At 41.7% G+C, this 15279-nt stretch overlaps 1 protein-coding gene across 2 annotated transcripts in view; it reads left to right on the top strand.

Annotated features, from left to right (window-relative positions):
* Window positions 1–15279, top strand: part of LOC116971907 (MDM2 binding protein) — a 69944-nt gene that overhangs the window by 42275 nt on the left and 12390 nt on the right. For both annotated transcript variants that reach the window (XM_033019097.1, XM_033019098.1), the window contains exons 14-19: window positions 1711–1875; window positions 3313–3406; window positions 6353–6511; window positions 7415–7510; window positions 11703–11960; window positions 13618–13855. In XM_033019097.1, the coding sequence (XP_032874988.1) occupies window positions 1711–1875; window positions 3313–3406; window positions 6353–6511; window positions 7415–7510; window positions 11703–11960; window positions 13618–13855 (1010 nt within the window). The remainder of the gene's footprint in view (window positions 1–1710; window positions 1876–3312; window positions 3407–6352; window positions 6512–7414; window positions 7511–11702; window positions 11961–13617; window positions 13856–15279) is intronic.

Raw genomic sequence — 15279 nt, 5'->3', positions numbered from 1 at the left:
GACAATAAACTAAACTAACTAACTAGTAACTAACTAACTAGTAACATTTCTCCCCTCTGGTCACTGGTACTACTGCCACTTACAATAAAGGGCCTGTCCCATTTGGCGAATTCTTACAGCGACTGCCGGCATCATTGACTGATGTATCAGGTCACCGAAAACGTCGTGGCATGATGACGTATTGATGCACGGTGTTTCCTCAGAGGTCGTAACTTTTTTGTCGCCGCTGGAATCCCGTGGGACAGGCCCTAGAATGACCACTATTTACTCAATCAGAAGTCCCTACAATTTGCCACCTTTCCGTTAAATCTCCCCTTTTTCTTTGTCTGGTCTGAAGAGACCAACCCCAGCTTCTGTAGTCTCTTCACAAAACTTGAAGTCCCTCATCTCTGGTTCCAATGTAGTAAAGATCCTCTCCAAAACCTGGAGTCTTCTCCAGCAAGTGAACTATAGCTGGTCTAATTAGTGATTTATAGGGGGGGTTGCATGTAAGGTCATCGGGTCAAAGGCCGTGACGCACGGAGCAGCTCAATCCATGTGGAGGACATGGCAGCTTCCGGCACACACTGTTAACACACGGAACGCGTATCTTCTTGCCTGTTAAAATCCGCCAAAATTGTCATTTTTTGTGCTATAAATATTTGTGAGTGCTGTCATTGAAAGCGGGAAGGTTTGCTCTGAACCCGAGCACCAAGGTGTAAGCGGCCGAAGGAGCACATCCCTCTGGAAAGCCCCCACACTCCCCCCCCGGGTCAGCCCTGTCTGGCCACGGTTGCCCTCCGCCCCATTTCCCTCTGTGGGCTGCACTATCACGGGGCTGTGGGTCGGCAGCGCCCACACACGGTGCCGGGGTGGAGCGGGGTCGAGGCTGAGGTCGGAGCAGGGCTGGATGAGGTGCGACCGCGGCTCCAGGCAACGTTAGCTGCAGCAGAGTTGGGGACGGTCTGCTCCCTCCGCCCACCCAGAGTCACTGCAACGACACCCGACCACTTCCTCTCTCCCCCCGACCCCCTGCTCCTCCTCCTCCCCCCCCCCCCGGCCCCGGGGATAGACAGCCTGGGGTCCGCGGGTGTGCAACCAGTCCGGATGCTGGGCTAGAAGAAGCGCCCACTGTGCTGAAAGCCATAGTAAATGCTTACCTGCAGTTCACCGCGTGTCTTCCAGTTGCCGTTGCATGGCAACAGTACGGGTCACGGGTCGTGACCTCGACTGCGTGCAACCCCCCTATTAAGCTTTCACAGCCCCGGGGTTTGCGGTTGCTTTAGGGAAGTCACAGTTAAATTCCCTAACATGCAATGCGTTAGAACAGGATTTGATGTGCCATGAGATGTTGTGTATAATATTCTGATGTGAGTAAGATTGCTTCTGAAGTTTTGCAATGTAGTCAAATATCATGAAGCTACTGCAATTAATACAGTTTAATTTAAAAAACCCACCGTATCATCCTAGTGTTGTATCCTGGAATTTGAATGTATAATATAATCTCCAAAATTTAGCAACCAACCATGGAATATAATTGCTAAACTTTTCTGTGATTTTTGAATGTGTGTGAAGCAATCACACCATTTCCATTTAGTGTTTCCAAGGCAAGGTTTGTTCCATGCCGACAAACACTAATTATGCATTGAAATGGAATGATTAAACAAATGTGTGCTTTTTTTTGCCATGTCTTAGCTTTGCTTTACCTTTAGCTTTGTATTATTTTCACAGAAAGAAAGCAGATAAGCCAAAAATGTTCATCCATTCCAGTTAATGAGCTGAAGGCATTGTTAACTTTAGCAAGAAAACAGTATTTTAGCCAGTTTGGCAGTAACCTGCTAAGTGATAATTTAGTCAGCGTATGTAGAAACCAACAGGAAGCTGTTACATTTACAGGTAAGATACCTAGTGTGGATGTTAACTGTCGGTTGGTGGGGGCTGGGTGGGAAGGCATGGGGGTTACTTTAGAGGACGCAGATTTGTTCATCTGTTTATATTAGAATCACACTTTGTTCATTCTAAAACTAATCAAATGCTCATGATATCATTAAATGATATCTTAAAGATCTATCTTAAAAGATCAAGTAAATGTGTAGACAATTTGTTTCTTAGGAATGTCCCTGCAAGTAACTTGATATGGTAGGAGATTGCTCTGACAAAAATAGCAGGAGTAGGCCATTCTCTCTTCCATTCAATAGCTATTCCTTCATTGCAATGTCATTTTTCAAATGCAAGGGCTATATGAAAGAGTCAGAACTTGTGACCAAGGTTCAGCAATGTATTAGAAATATATTTCAAGCACACAATATCCCTAGAAGACACAAATTGCTGAAGATGGATTGTTCCAGTTTAAACAATATCCCTATCTGTTTAAAACTAAGGGAATGCTCTTAAAGCAACCAAAGAAGCACTGAGTTTCACAAAAAGATCATTACCACAGGTAAAATATGATATTTACTTACAAAGAGAAAGTTAAATTCATGCAACTTGTAACATTAGAGTTAAAAAAAACATCCACAACGATAAAATAGGTAAGGCCTGAAAAGTGCAGAGAGAAAGCAAATTAATGTTATTTATTTCTTAACTTACAATTGGACACTAAATTGCATATGAAATCTATTTGAAGAATGCCACAACTAAATTTGTGATAGGAAAGAAAACATTGGCAGACGCCAAGAGAAACCAATTGAATTAAAACCATTACTTTATGTGAAGACAAATTCAAAAAATAATATACTGATCTTGCAATCTAATTTTAACTTTAATATATTAATATGCTGTTGTATATTTGATCTGTGCTGAGTTTTGTATTTTTGCCAACTTTTATTCAATATGATTATTCCTCACTGAATTCTCAACAGGCTGATACATATTTTCTTGTGTCTCTGCTTTTCATTAATTAAGGTGTGTAATAAATAAAAACAATCAAATACGAATAGCTTACCGTTTCCATTTAATCCAAAGAAAGATTTAAACAAATTATTGAATGAACATCATTTACGTTACTTCAATATCTTTGCCCTGAAGTGCAATTCTCGTCAAGATCTCACCATACTTTAATTGGTTCATTCCTCTCCAGACTTGCATCTCAGCTTGCCTCCTCTGCTGCATTGAATATCTATGACTCTGCAACCTCTCCGTGCCATTTATGTGCATAATTTTCAGGAAATCATTACCTCAAATTATTTATGAACCTATTCTTTGGGTCTTCACTTGTCTGTCCTCTGATCTAAAAGATCTATGTCTTCTGCTTCAGTGCAAATGATCATCTTCCCTTTTTGCATTTCCAAAACACTTTCATTATGTGAACATTCATTTTGATCTTTCATCTAGAAAGAAATATCTCAAATCTAAGCCCTTCACAGTGGCCTGAAAAAAGTGTTCTGCAAAACTATGAAAACCTTGAGCGCATCAGACAGAAAAGCAGGTGAGATATGTTTATAATATATTGTCATCGATGTCAGTCGACTCAGTCTCATACACAACATTGAATTTTCCAAGGAAAACAGGAATAGGCTAATTTCCTCTAGTATTTCTCAGCTTTTGGCAGGTTCTAGCATTTCCAGTCAATCTGATTTCATGAAACTCCATTGCTGAGGATTAAAAAAAAATTCCAGCACAGTTTACATTTGAATTCAGCATCCAAAATACAGCATGTGATTGAAGATTGCCCCAGGAAATTGTACAATAGTGTTGTACATCTGAGTCAGGCAGCATCCCTGGAGAAAACAGAGGGGGGACATTTCGGGTTGAGACCTTTCTTCAGACTCCGACCCGACCCGTTCCCACCCGAAGCTTCACCCACCCTTTTTCTCCAGGGATGCTGCCTGATCTGCTGAATTACTCCAGCACTTTGTGCCTATCTTCAGTATGAACCAGCATTGGCAGTTTCTTCCTACACACAGTGTTGTGCATGTATTTGCAGAACTTTAGTTATTGCATCTCATTAAGGACTTGAGTTTATCATAAATAAATACCTTATCAAAGATAATCAGTCAATTTTTTGAGCAGTTTCCCATGAGTTAGTTCCCATCACTCATTTGTACAATACTGTAAACATAATGTAATAATAGGATCTGTTGTGAATACTTATCATTTGTACTGGTATATGTAGATAGACTGGTCATGCATGCTTGGGTTATTTTGTTATGGAGCCTATTATTCATGTATTGTGAGCATAAAGCATTTGATATAAATTTCTTGATTTATGTGGGAGTGGATTATTTAAAGTTGTTGGAATGGAGGTTAATTTTATACGTATCCCAATGTCTTGGACATGTGTGTGAAATGTTTACAAATGGAGGGGAGATGGGAAATGTGGAAAATGGCACAAAGTGAAACTTGTTTCAAATTGCTTATTGGTGTGTTAAATCTAATCGTGTGATATATTGAGATATTAAATGTTCTTGACGAGCATTGAGCATAATATAAAGTGCTGGAGGAACTCAGCGAGCCAGGCAGCATTTGTGGAGGGCTGTCATTTGGGGTTGGGGCGCTTCTTCAGCCTGGACTAGGGGAGAGAAAGCTGGTAAAGAGAGGAGGGGATGGAGCAAAGCCTGGCAAGTAATAGATGGATGCAGGTAAGGTAGGAGTGATGGGTGGAGTAGGAGATAAGGCTAGAGGTGAAAAGGAGACAAAAGGATGTCAGATAAGGGAAGAAATAGGAGGAATGAAATGTAAACCCAGAATGAGGTATGTGGGTAGAAAGGGACAGGGTGGAGGGGAATGATGGGATTAAAGGGGAACCATGGGACTCAGTTATGGGAGATGAGCATACAGAGGAGGGTGATAAAAGCAGGGTGACCAATATTGTGGAAGAAGATGGGAGTAATGTATGTGCATTAGGGTAGGGTGGTCACCGGGGAAAGAAAAGAGAGGGGATTGGGGAAGGTATTACTTTAAATTAGAGAATTCAACGTTCATACCCTTGGGTTGTAAGCTACCCACGTGGAATATGCTGTGCTATTCTTCTAGTTTAAATTTGTCCTTGCCCTGGCAATAGAGGAGGCCAAGATCGGAAAGGTTGGTATGGGAATGGGAAGGGGAGTTAAAATTGTTGACAGTCGGGAATTCCAGGTGGACAACGCACAAGTGATTGGTGAAATGGTCACCCAGTCTACGTTTGGTCTCACTGATGTAAAGAAGGCCATTGATATATTTTTGGACACTAGTGTCTGGAAAATTGGCAGCATCTATGGATGCATCAGCTGGGTTCTTGTGGGAAAATATTGTCTTTATTTTGGAACAATGTGATAAGCTCAAGATTAATTGTTACAAACTAATTTGTATAAAAGCACACAGAAAGTACCACATGCAATATTGACCTGATTTTACACTGTACAAAATTGTTACTTTGCATCAGTGTGAACGTTAGTAAATGTTTCATTTCTTGATTCTTGGCCTCTGCCACAGAAATGTGGACTATATGCAATATGTTCTTTTGTTGAAATTGAGAAAAAACACACATCTGGCATCTTTGAACCAAATTTTATAGAAAAGTCACAGGCTGGATTTTTTTCTGACTCTTATCCCAATGTTTCTCCCAATTAAAGCAAGTAAACCATATAACGTTTTTAACACTCTGTCTACTTGTGTTACTACATTCAGGGATCTATGGACTTGGACCCCAAAATACCACTATAAATGTTGTTAATGGTCCTGCTATTATGTACATATCTTGCCCTTACATTTGACCTCCCTAAGTGCAGCTCTTCACACTTACCCAGATGCCCTCCATCTTCTATTTCTCCACCCATACGTGTAACTAATGTATATCCTGCAGTATCTATTGACAGCCTTTTGCGATATCTGCAACTCTACCAATTTTTGTGTCACCTGCATACTTACTAACCAACTTATCTACATTTTAGCCCATGTCATTTATACATATCACAAACAACAGAGATTCCAGTAATAATTCCTGTGGAACACCACTGGACATTGGTCTCCAGCCTGAATGATATCCTCCCACCTCTATGGGTAAGCCAATTCCAAATCGAAACTACCAAATCATCGTGCATCCCAGCCAGCTTAATCATTTGGATCAGCCTACCATGCCAAATGCCTTACTAAGTCCATATAGATAGCATCCACAGACCTACCCTCATCAATCCCTTTGTCACCTTTAAAAAAAAAAAAAAAAATGACCTGCCTGGACAAAGCCACGCTGGCTGTCCCTAGTTAGCCCAATCTCTTGCAAAACGGATTCTCCCTCAGAATCCTCTCCAGTCGCTTCCCAGTGATTAATTAACTAGCCCATCATTTTCTGGATTATCTCAATTTTCCTTCATTTAACGGAGCGACTTTGGCTACATTGAACTGCAGGACATTTTTTGCTGGAATGTTTAATTTCTGACCTTACCTTTGCATCCAGGGTTGACTCCATATTGGCAAGGTCATCTGACAAGCTCTTGGGACTCAAGGGTAGCCAAAGAGGACTTCCAATTCAGCTTGATGCCAAGGAACTGCTGAAGTATTTTACACCAGAGGGTTTCCCCATTGCTGAGCTCCAGCCTTTAGCAATACAGAGAGGGTAAGCTGATCTTATTTTTCCTTTGAGGTTCTGAGATGGGGTTTGAGGAGAAAGAGGAAGGATTGTGTGTAAACAAATAACGATAAAGATCAGCTAAAATTCAGAATGGCTGAAGGACCTGCAGTTATGGTAAACTGTTCCATTAGTTTGGAGCAGGAGAAATGTTTATTATTTTAAGTATTAGCTGCTCAATGGTCAGCATTAGGAGAAATGGAAGGGGAAATACATTACTGGTGAGGTTACAAAACACCAGTTTGATTGTTAGCTTTTGTGACATGCTGCCATCATCACACTAAGTGGCACAATAGCGTAAGTGGAGATGTTTAGATGTTCACTTTTGTCTGTCAACATTTTAACTTGTGACCCGCCCCTCTAATATTTTCACATAAACTGGGTTTGTAATTTATAAATAACTGACCTTTTATGAGACTTATCAGAACTTAAGATGATTACTGTATAATGATGAAAGTCTATCAACCACACTGAAATATTTTATGGTCTAGTTAGAATAGCAAAACAAAAACTAAACAAAATACTGTTTTTGAAGTAAAAGATGAAATGGGGTTATGTCAAGCTAAAGGGAATGGATGACATTTTGGGTCGAGACTCTTCTTCAGACTAGAGTCAGGGGAAAGAGAAACGAGAATTATAGACGGTGATGTGGAGATATAGAACAAATGAATGAAAGATATGCAACATCCTCTCTCGCTGACCCCCCTCTGATTCCTCCTGCTCTCCGACTTTTTAATATATTTTTCATTCGTTTGTATAAGTTAAAATTAATTTGCTAGTTCTTTGTTTCTACTGCTCAGTTATTTCATATATTATGATTGAAGAATTTCTTGAAAAATATTGTGACAAATCTTGATGCTGTTACGTTTTTATAAACTTCTTCCATCTCAGTGAAAACAAGTTTGTACTGACCCCAGAGATGACCATACAGAAACTGAAAGGTCTGCCTTTCGAGAAAGCAACTGCATGTCATTACCATGGAGTTGAGTAAGTATGATGTACCAAAATCCCGCAAGTAATTTAACATGTTAGTAAGAAGAAGTCACATCCTAACTTCCACCGGAACGTCTCCTGCAGCACCAGAGGATCAAACACTCTTGGCCATTTCTACTCAACCATCAAAGATACCTATTGCTCCATTCCTCGTGCTTATTTTGGACCACCTGGCTGTGCTCCTCTTTCCTGTGTACAGGCATTAACTGAAAAGCGCAGCTCCAGAGGTGAGGATTGTATAGAGTTGGTTAAGAGAAGCAGAGAAGCGACTTCACTACTGTTTTGCATCCGTCAACGCCAATGGACCCTCACTAATATGCCACAGTTGTAACCGACTTCATAAGGAAATCAGTAGAGTAGTGTGATCCTGTCAAGGCCATCCAAGTGTTCCCTAACCAGAAGCCTTGGATCAACCAGGATGTCCTTAATTTACCGAGGATCCATATCGTAGGTATTCTGATCCTATTTCCTACAAGGGGAAACCAAGTAGTAGCTCAAGTGACAGCAATGCTTTCTACGGTCATTTTCAAAAAGAGATCAATGTACCATCTTGGGCGCCCACAGGTCAAGACGACACTGAGTTCATAGCAAAAGGACTTGAGTATAGGAGCAGGGAGGTTCTACTGCAGATGTACAGGGTCTTGGTGAGACCACACCTGGAGTATTGGGTACAGTTTTGGGCTCCTAATCTGAGGAAGGACATTCTTGCCATAGAGGGAGTACAGAGAAGGTTCACCAGACTGATTCCTGGGATGTCAGGACTTTCATATGAAGAAAGACTGGATAGACTCGGCTTGTACTCGATAGAATATAGAAGATTGAGGGGGGATCTTATAGAAACGTACAAAATTCTTAAGGGGTTGGACAGGCTAGATGCAGGAAGATTGTTCCCGATGTTGGGGAAGTCCAGAACAAGAGGTCACAGTTTAAGGATAGAGGGGAAATCTTTTAGGACTGAAATGAGAAAAACTTATTTTACACAGAGAGTGGTGAATCTCTGGAATTCTCTGCCACAGAATGTAGTTGAGGCCAGTTCATTGGCTATATTTAAGAGGGAGTTAGATGTGGCCCTTGTGGTAAAGGGATCAGGGGGTATGGAGAGAAGGCAGGTACAGGATACTGAGTTGGATGATCAGCCATGATCATATTGAATGGCGGTGCAGGCTCGAAGGCCGAATGGCCTACTCCTGCACCTATTTTCTATGTTTCAGTCACTGCTCTACTCTCTCTATACCCATGACAGTATTAGCTAGACACGATAAAATGATCTTTAAATTTACTGACGATACCACCATTGTTGGACAAGTAATGGGTAATGGTGAGTATCTGATTGATAAGCTGATAAAATCTCAACATTGTCAAAAACAAGGAGCTGGTTGATGACTAGATACACACCATCCTAGCCATGCTCGCATCTTGCTGCTTTCATCAGGAAGAAGGTGCAGGAGAATGAGAACGGTGACCTCCAGGTTCAAGAACAGCTTCTTCCCAGCAACTATCAGGCTCTTGATCCACACTGTACAGCTCTAACCACAACCCTACCTCAGCAACAATCCTCTATGGATGTTGTTTTGGTTGAACACCAATTTTGATTTTGCGCTATTCTGGTCAAGCTATCTAGCATTCCTGATTATTAATTTATTGTATTATTGACTATTGTATATTTATTGATAGTATTATTGTGTTAATTGTCCCGTAAAGCTGCAGCAAGTAAAAATGTAATTGTTCTGTTGCCGATACATACGACAATTAAAGGGCCTGTCCCACTATGCAACCTTGACAGGCGACTGCTGGCACTCGACAACCAGAAAGACACTACGACTCTTTGGAGACCTCTCACAACCTTAGGAGACCTCTCGACCATACAGGCGACCCCTAGCGACATGTCGCGGGTGACCTCTCACGACCATGGGAGACCTCTAACGACCATACAGCATGTATGGTCGTGAGAGGTCTCCAAAGAGTCGTAGCATCTTTCTGGTCAACACGCTGAATTTTCAACGTTGAAAATTTCGGCGACCTATGATGGGTGCCGGCAGTCGCCTGTAAAGGTTGCGTAAGTGGGACAGGCCCCTAATACTCTTAATTCTTGCTATATTCTTTAAGTGTTCAGCATTGGGCATATACTTACTGTCCACAAGTTTCATGGGACACTCCTTAACTGATAGAACTGCAATTGAAAATGCAAGTAGATAACCAAACAATGCCAGATAAATGTGTAGAGGGGAACTGCAGATGCTGAACAATTGTGGGCTCCACTTTTTCTTGATTATCGTTGCTTTTTGTATATCTTCCATTCATTTGGCCTATATCTCTCTCTCTTTTCCCTTTCCCCTGATTCTCAGTCTGAAGAAGGGTCTCGACCTGAAATGTCACCTATTCCTTTTCTCCAGGGGTGCTGCCTGGCCAGCTGAGTTACTCCAGCTTTTTTGTGAATGCCAAATAAATCATCCACTTGATAGTAGGGGTTTTATATTTCTGGCTTTTGGGTCTCTGCTTCTGTGTTATGATCATCCCTTGCACAATTTGGAGCATTCGTGCCCGGGTTCCCTTTTACTACATAGCAGTAGAAAGTGACCATGTTTCTGGTACCAACTTGTTCTCTTCTTGTAATGTGCTCAATAGCTTGAAGGAGTTGCAGGAAACACATGACTGCAACAAACATATTGACTATGTCTGTTTTTCAACCCACCATCAGAACAACTCATAGTTACCTTTCCCGTCTCTAGGTCATGTAAGATGCAAAAGAGTATTTTGCACATCGCCAAAAAGCTTAATACTTGATGGAAATAAAAGTGAGAGACCAGAAGATGTCTATGTGACCGATTACTCCCCAGAAAATATTTGCCACATTGCACTTCATTTCAGATCCTGAAAATGCTATATTTACCATCTACCACTTGCGTTTGCACAAAACATGACTTTCTATTGCCTCCTGTGGCAGACCATATACATTCTCCATGCTTTGTGCATGTTCCATTTGAAACAAGTTTATTCATGGATAACCCCTTGAGATGGACAGTCATCTCGTTTTCGAGGGGGTCCAACATAGAACATACAGCACAAGACATAACATACATTGAGGCTCTCATTGACCCACCTACCCACACACCAATCCCAAAACCCCTCCATCCACACTTGTTATAGTTTATAACAATTGTTAATTGGCTTTACATATCCAATAATAATAATAGTTATGTGTTACAGCATAATGTTGATGCATAATACCATATACCACCTATCATACATCGTACGTTAATACATACTATCAACATTATTACATGATATATATATACATTTGAATTTCCTTCACCTTCTCCTCTGATTGTAGAATTGTTTAATGGTACATTTATAGAATGTGAAAATATACAATGATAATCACTGGAAGATCGAAGGTACACAAAAATGCTGGAGAAACTCAGCGGGTGCAGCAGCATCTATGGAGCGAAGGAAATAGGCGACGTTTCGGGCCGAAACCCTTCTTCAGACTGATGGGGGGTGGGGGGGAGAAGGAAGGAAAAAGGGAGGAGGAGGAGCCCGAGGGCGGGGGGATGGGAGGAGACAGCTCGAGGGTTAAGGAAGGGGATCCGTTTCTGCTGAGTTTCTCCAGCATTTTTGTGTACCTTCGATCTTCCAGCATCTGCAGTTCCTTCTTGAACACTTTGTCTACTCCACTGCGATATCTCCTCAAGGTATGCCTACTTTGAAGAAGTTCTCCTCCTCTCTCCGGAGACAGTTTCACAACCTCCTCTCTAACTCCCCTTCCTTAACCCTCGAGCTGTCTCCTCCCATCCCCCCGCCCTCGGGCTCCCCCTCCTCCCTTTTTCTTTACTTCTCCCCCCCCCACCCCCCATCAGTCTGAAGAAGGGTTTCGGCCCGAAACGTCGCCTATTTCCTTCGCTACATAGATGCTGCTGCACCCGCTGAGTTTCTCCAGCATTTTTGTGTACCTTCAATGATAATCACTCTTGGTTTCCAGCCCTAAGTCTGCAGGCTGCAGCAGGGACCAAGGCCTATTAAGGCTAAATGTGCTTTCACATACGATGTTGCCTGGAGACGCAAGACATTAGCCATCTAATTTCTAGCTGATATTTACGTGATCAACTAGTTTGCATGCATGCATAATAAATGGCAGGTCTGTCAGATTTTTGATTGAATCTGTAACGGTATTGGATGAATTTTGCAGGTACTGCCTGGACCACAGCAAAGCACTTGAAAAAGATATTGGATTTGGAAAACTTCAGTCGCGCCTCATCCGCTATGAAACCAACACCACATGCTCGAGGGAGCACTGTCCTGTTGTTTACGGATTAAGCCCACTGCCATCCCCAGCAGTACTGTCAGAACCTGGAAGAGCACCAGATGGAGAAGCTTTGCAAACCACCGATGAACATGGGCAGAACCATAGGTCAAGGAAGGTAGACTGCCTCCATCCAAGCAGAAGGTAACCTGCAAACAACAATGCATTAGCCAAATGGTAAACAATCAGCAAGTCAACCTGAGGAAGAATGCTGATGTTTGAGGCACAGATGTAATGTATCTGTCTGTTAATACCTGAAATGTATTTGGATAGATTTATGTCTACCTTGCACAATGGTTCCATCATATCCAGATTTTGATTTGCCTTTACAGTATTTTGTAATGTTCTGTACCTTGATTACAATGAAGTCTGGTACTTGTTGTTCTATTACTTTTTGTTTTCAACCATTTTGCTCTGGCATTCTCCCTGTCTAAATCCAAATCCAAATACAAGTTCATGTCATAGGAGCACAATTATGCCATTTGGCCGATTGAGTCTAGGCCGCCATTCTATCATAGCTGATCTATCTTTCCCTCTCAACCTCATCCACCTGCCATCTCCCAGAAACCTTTGACACCCTTAGAACCTATCAATCTCTACTTTAAAAATACCCAAAGACTTGGGCTCCGTGGCAATGAATTCCACAAATTGATTGCCACCCCCTGACTAAAGAAATTCCTCATCTACTTTCTAAGGCCACGTCCTTTTATTCTGAGGCCGTGCCGTCGGGTCCTTGACTCTCCCACTAGTGGAATCCTCCTCATATCCACATTATCCAGGCCTTTCACTGTTAGGTAAGTTTCAATGATACCCCCCCCCCCCTTATCCTTCTAAACTCCAGCAAGCACAAGGCCAGATAAGTCAGTTAAAGCTCATCATACATTAACCCAATCATCCTCAGGATCATTTTCATAAACTTCCTCTGGCCCCTCTCAAGTCAGCACATCCTTCCTCAGATATGGGGCCCAAAAATTCACAATGCTCCAAATGCAGTCTGACCAGTGCTCTAATAAGCCTCAGCATAACATCCCTGCTTTTATATTCTAGTCTTTGCAATGAATTTGCCTTCCTTTCTACTAATTCAACCTGCAAATTAACCTTTTGGAAATCCTGCACTACTGCTCCCTAGTCTCTTTGCACCTCCAATTTCTAAATTATCTCCCCATTTAGAAAATAGGCTATGCCTTTATTGCTACTACAAAGGTGCATGACTCCACACTATTCTACGCTGTATTCCATCTGCCACTTCTTTGCCCACTCTCCCTACCAAGTACCCTCTAAACCACCTCGGTGATCTATGAACTGGGACTCCAAGATCCCTAAGCACATTAATGCTGTAAAGGATCTTGCCATTAACTCTATTTACTATTTATCCGTCCATTTCTGCAGCTATCTATATCGTTCTGTATCTTCTGATGGCATTTCTCATTGTCTGCAACTCCTCCAATTTTGGTGTCGTCTGCAAATTTACTCATGACCTCATCTACATTTACATCTAGATCATTATATATATATATATCACAAACAGCAGTGGTCCCAGCACAGATTCCTGTGGAACTCCACTGGTAACAGGCTTCGAGGCAGAATTCCACCACAGTATAGTAGTAGAATCTATTGGTTCTAATATATGGTTCACAATATAGTAGTAGAATCAATATTGGTTACAGGTATGGGTGGAGAAATGGCTGATGAAGTTTAATCTGAGTTCAGGTAGGCACATGCATATGCAATGTTCTATGAATGTGCAATCTATTCAAATAAGCTTAATTACAACTATTGTTCATTGTCTGCTTGCTCATAGACTGGCCAAGTGCAAAAATGTGGAATATCTCAAATCCCAGAACTCGCTATCCACATCACAAAGCAGGCATCACTCAGAAGTTGCTTTGCAGGAACATTCACAAAGGTTTGCAGCTGCTGCTGCTGCTTCTTCCAGTAAGCAGTCCAGCAGTCAGTTCCAGAGCACGGCTACAAAACCTGGTCGCCAAAGTCAGATTCGACAGGAGTCACGAACTGAGCGAACTCAAAAACACAAAAGGGTAAGTTTGTATCAAGTTATCTAAAACGGAAAGAAATGTATCTACATACCTAATAATTGCAATTTTAATTGCTAAACATGATGTGGCTCATTTAAATCTCAAACAACTTGAAGTTGTATATTTTTGGTATAATGTTGCAAGGAAATTGGACAACATTAAGTTCTATTTGAACTGCTCCACCTTAGCCTTTCATGAAGACTTTATAATAGAACTTCACAATTGTTATCAAGAGAGAATGAGGATTTTACATAGACTTATTTACAAACATGAATGTACACAGGAATCGTCTGACAGGATTGCTGAGGATAGGTAGGCAGCCAATTAATACTAAAGGGGCTGTCCCACTTGGGCAACCTAATTGGCGAGTTTAGAAGAGTTTGAAAAAATAACGTTTTCGACCTCCTTCGACCTCCTTCGACTATGTTGAAGACCAGCTTTGACTAGCTACGACTAATTTCGGGAAAATTGGACACCGAATAGTGGAGAGTGAAGACTACCTCCTTCGACCTCCCTTCGACTACGATGAAGACTATCTATGACAACCTTCGACTACCTTCGATTACCTACGACTAACATGCCGACCTCCTACGACCTATTACGACTAAACCTACGAGTTAAAAAAAGTATTGATTTTTTCCCATGGCGACCTTTTTTTACTTGCGGGCATTTTTAACATATTGAAAAAAACGCCGCGACCTAGCTGAGGCCTCGAGTACACGGAGACCACTCTCGAGCATGAAGGAGAGTTACGAAGATCTCCTATGCCCTTGCGTCGACCATGCTGCGAGTATGAGTCGAGGGCAAACTCGCCAGAACTCGCGGATTAGGTCGCCCAAGTGGGACAGCCCCTAAAAGGTTACAGACAGTTGAGTTTTGAGAGCCTCTATTCCACAACCCATCCTGTTATTGTTAACAGACTGAGCACTCCAAGCTGCCTATCTTAGATAAAGGCGTAGATGTGTGGAGGAATGATTGTGGCATGGGGATGCCAGTAATTGTCCTTGGTATTCTTGATGGGAAAAAACGTGGTGACATATTTAGGAGATTTTGGCAGATTTCCTGATGGAAGTATAGGTGCGGGCTTTAATGCTCCTGGAGTCTATATCTCAAGCCCACATACTTTGTATCCTCCAATTCCTTTTGTACCCAGGAATTCATCTGGAATCAATGATTGAGCAACTGAAACATAGAGCTAAAATTTACAAAGATGTGCAAACCCCTGAGTGAAAAAACAGTTTTCACCGTCTCCATTCTTAATGACTGAGTCCTTATCTTGAAACTATGCCCTTCAATCCAATGCTGGCATGCATCATCACTTGTTTTTAGAATCACATCCACACCAGGTCACCCTGCCTTGCTTCAATAATGATTGTTTCATCTTGATATATTTTCTTGCACTAATTGGCCGAAGGAATTTTCATTTC

This window comes from Amblyraja radiata, chromosome 4 (assembly GCF_010909765.2).
Source record: "Amblyraja radiata isolate CabotCenter1 chromosome 4, sAmbRad1.1.pri, whole genome shotgun sequence".
Lineage (NCBI taxonomy): Eukaryota > Metazoa > Chordata > Chondrichthyes > Rajiformes > Rajidae > Amblyraja > Amblyraja radiata.
The sequence above is the reverse complement of the archived record's forward strand: the minus strand, read 5'-3'. Positions and strand labels throughout refer to the sequence as shown.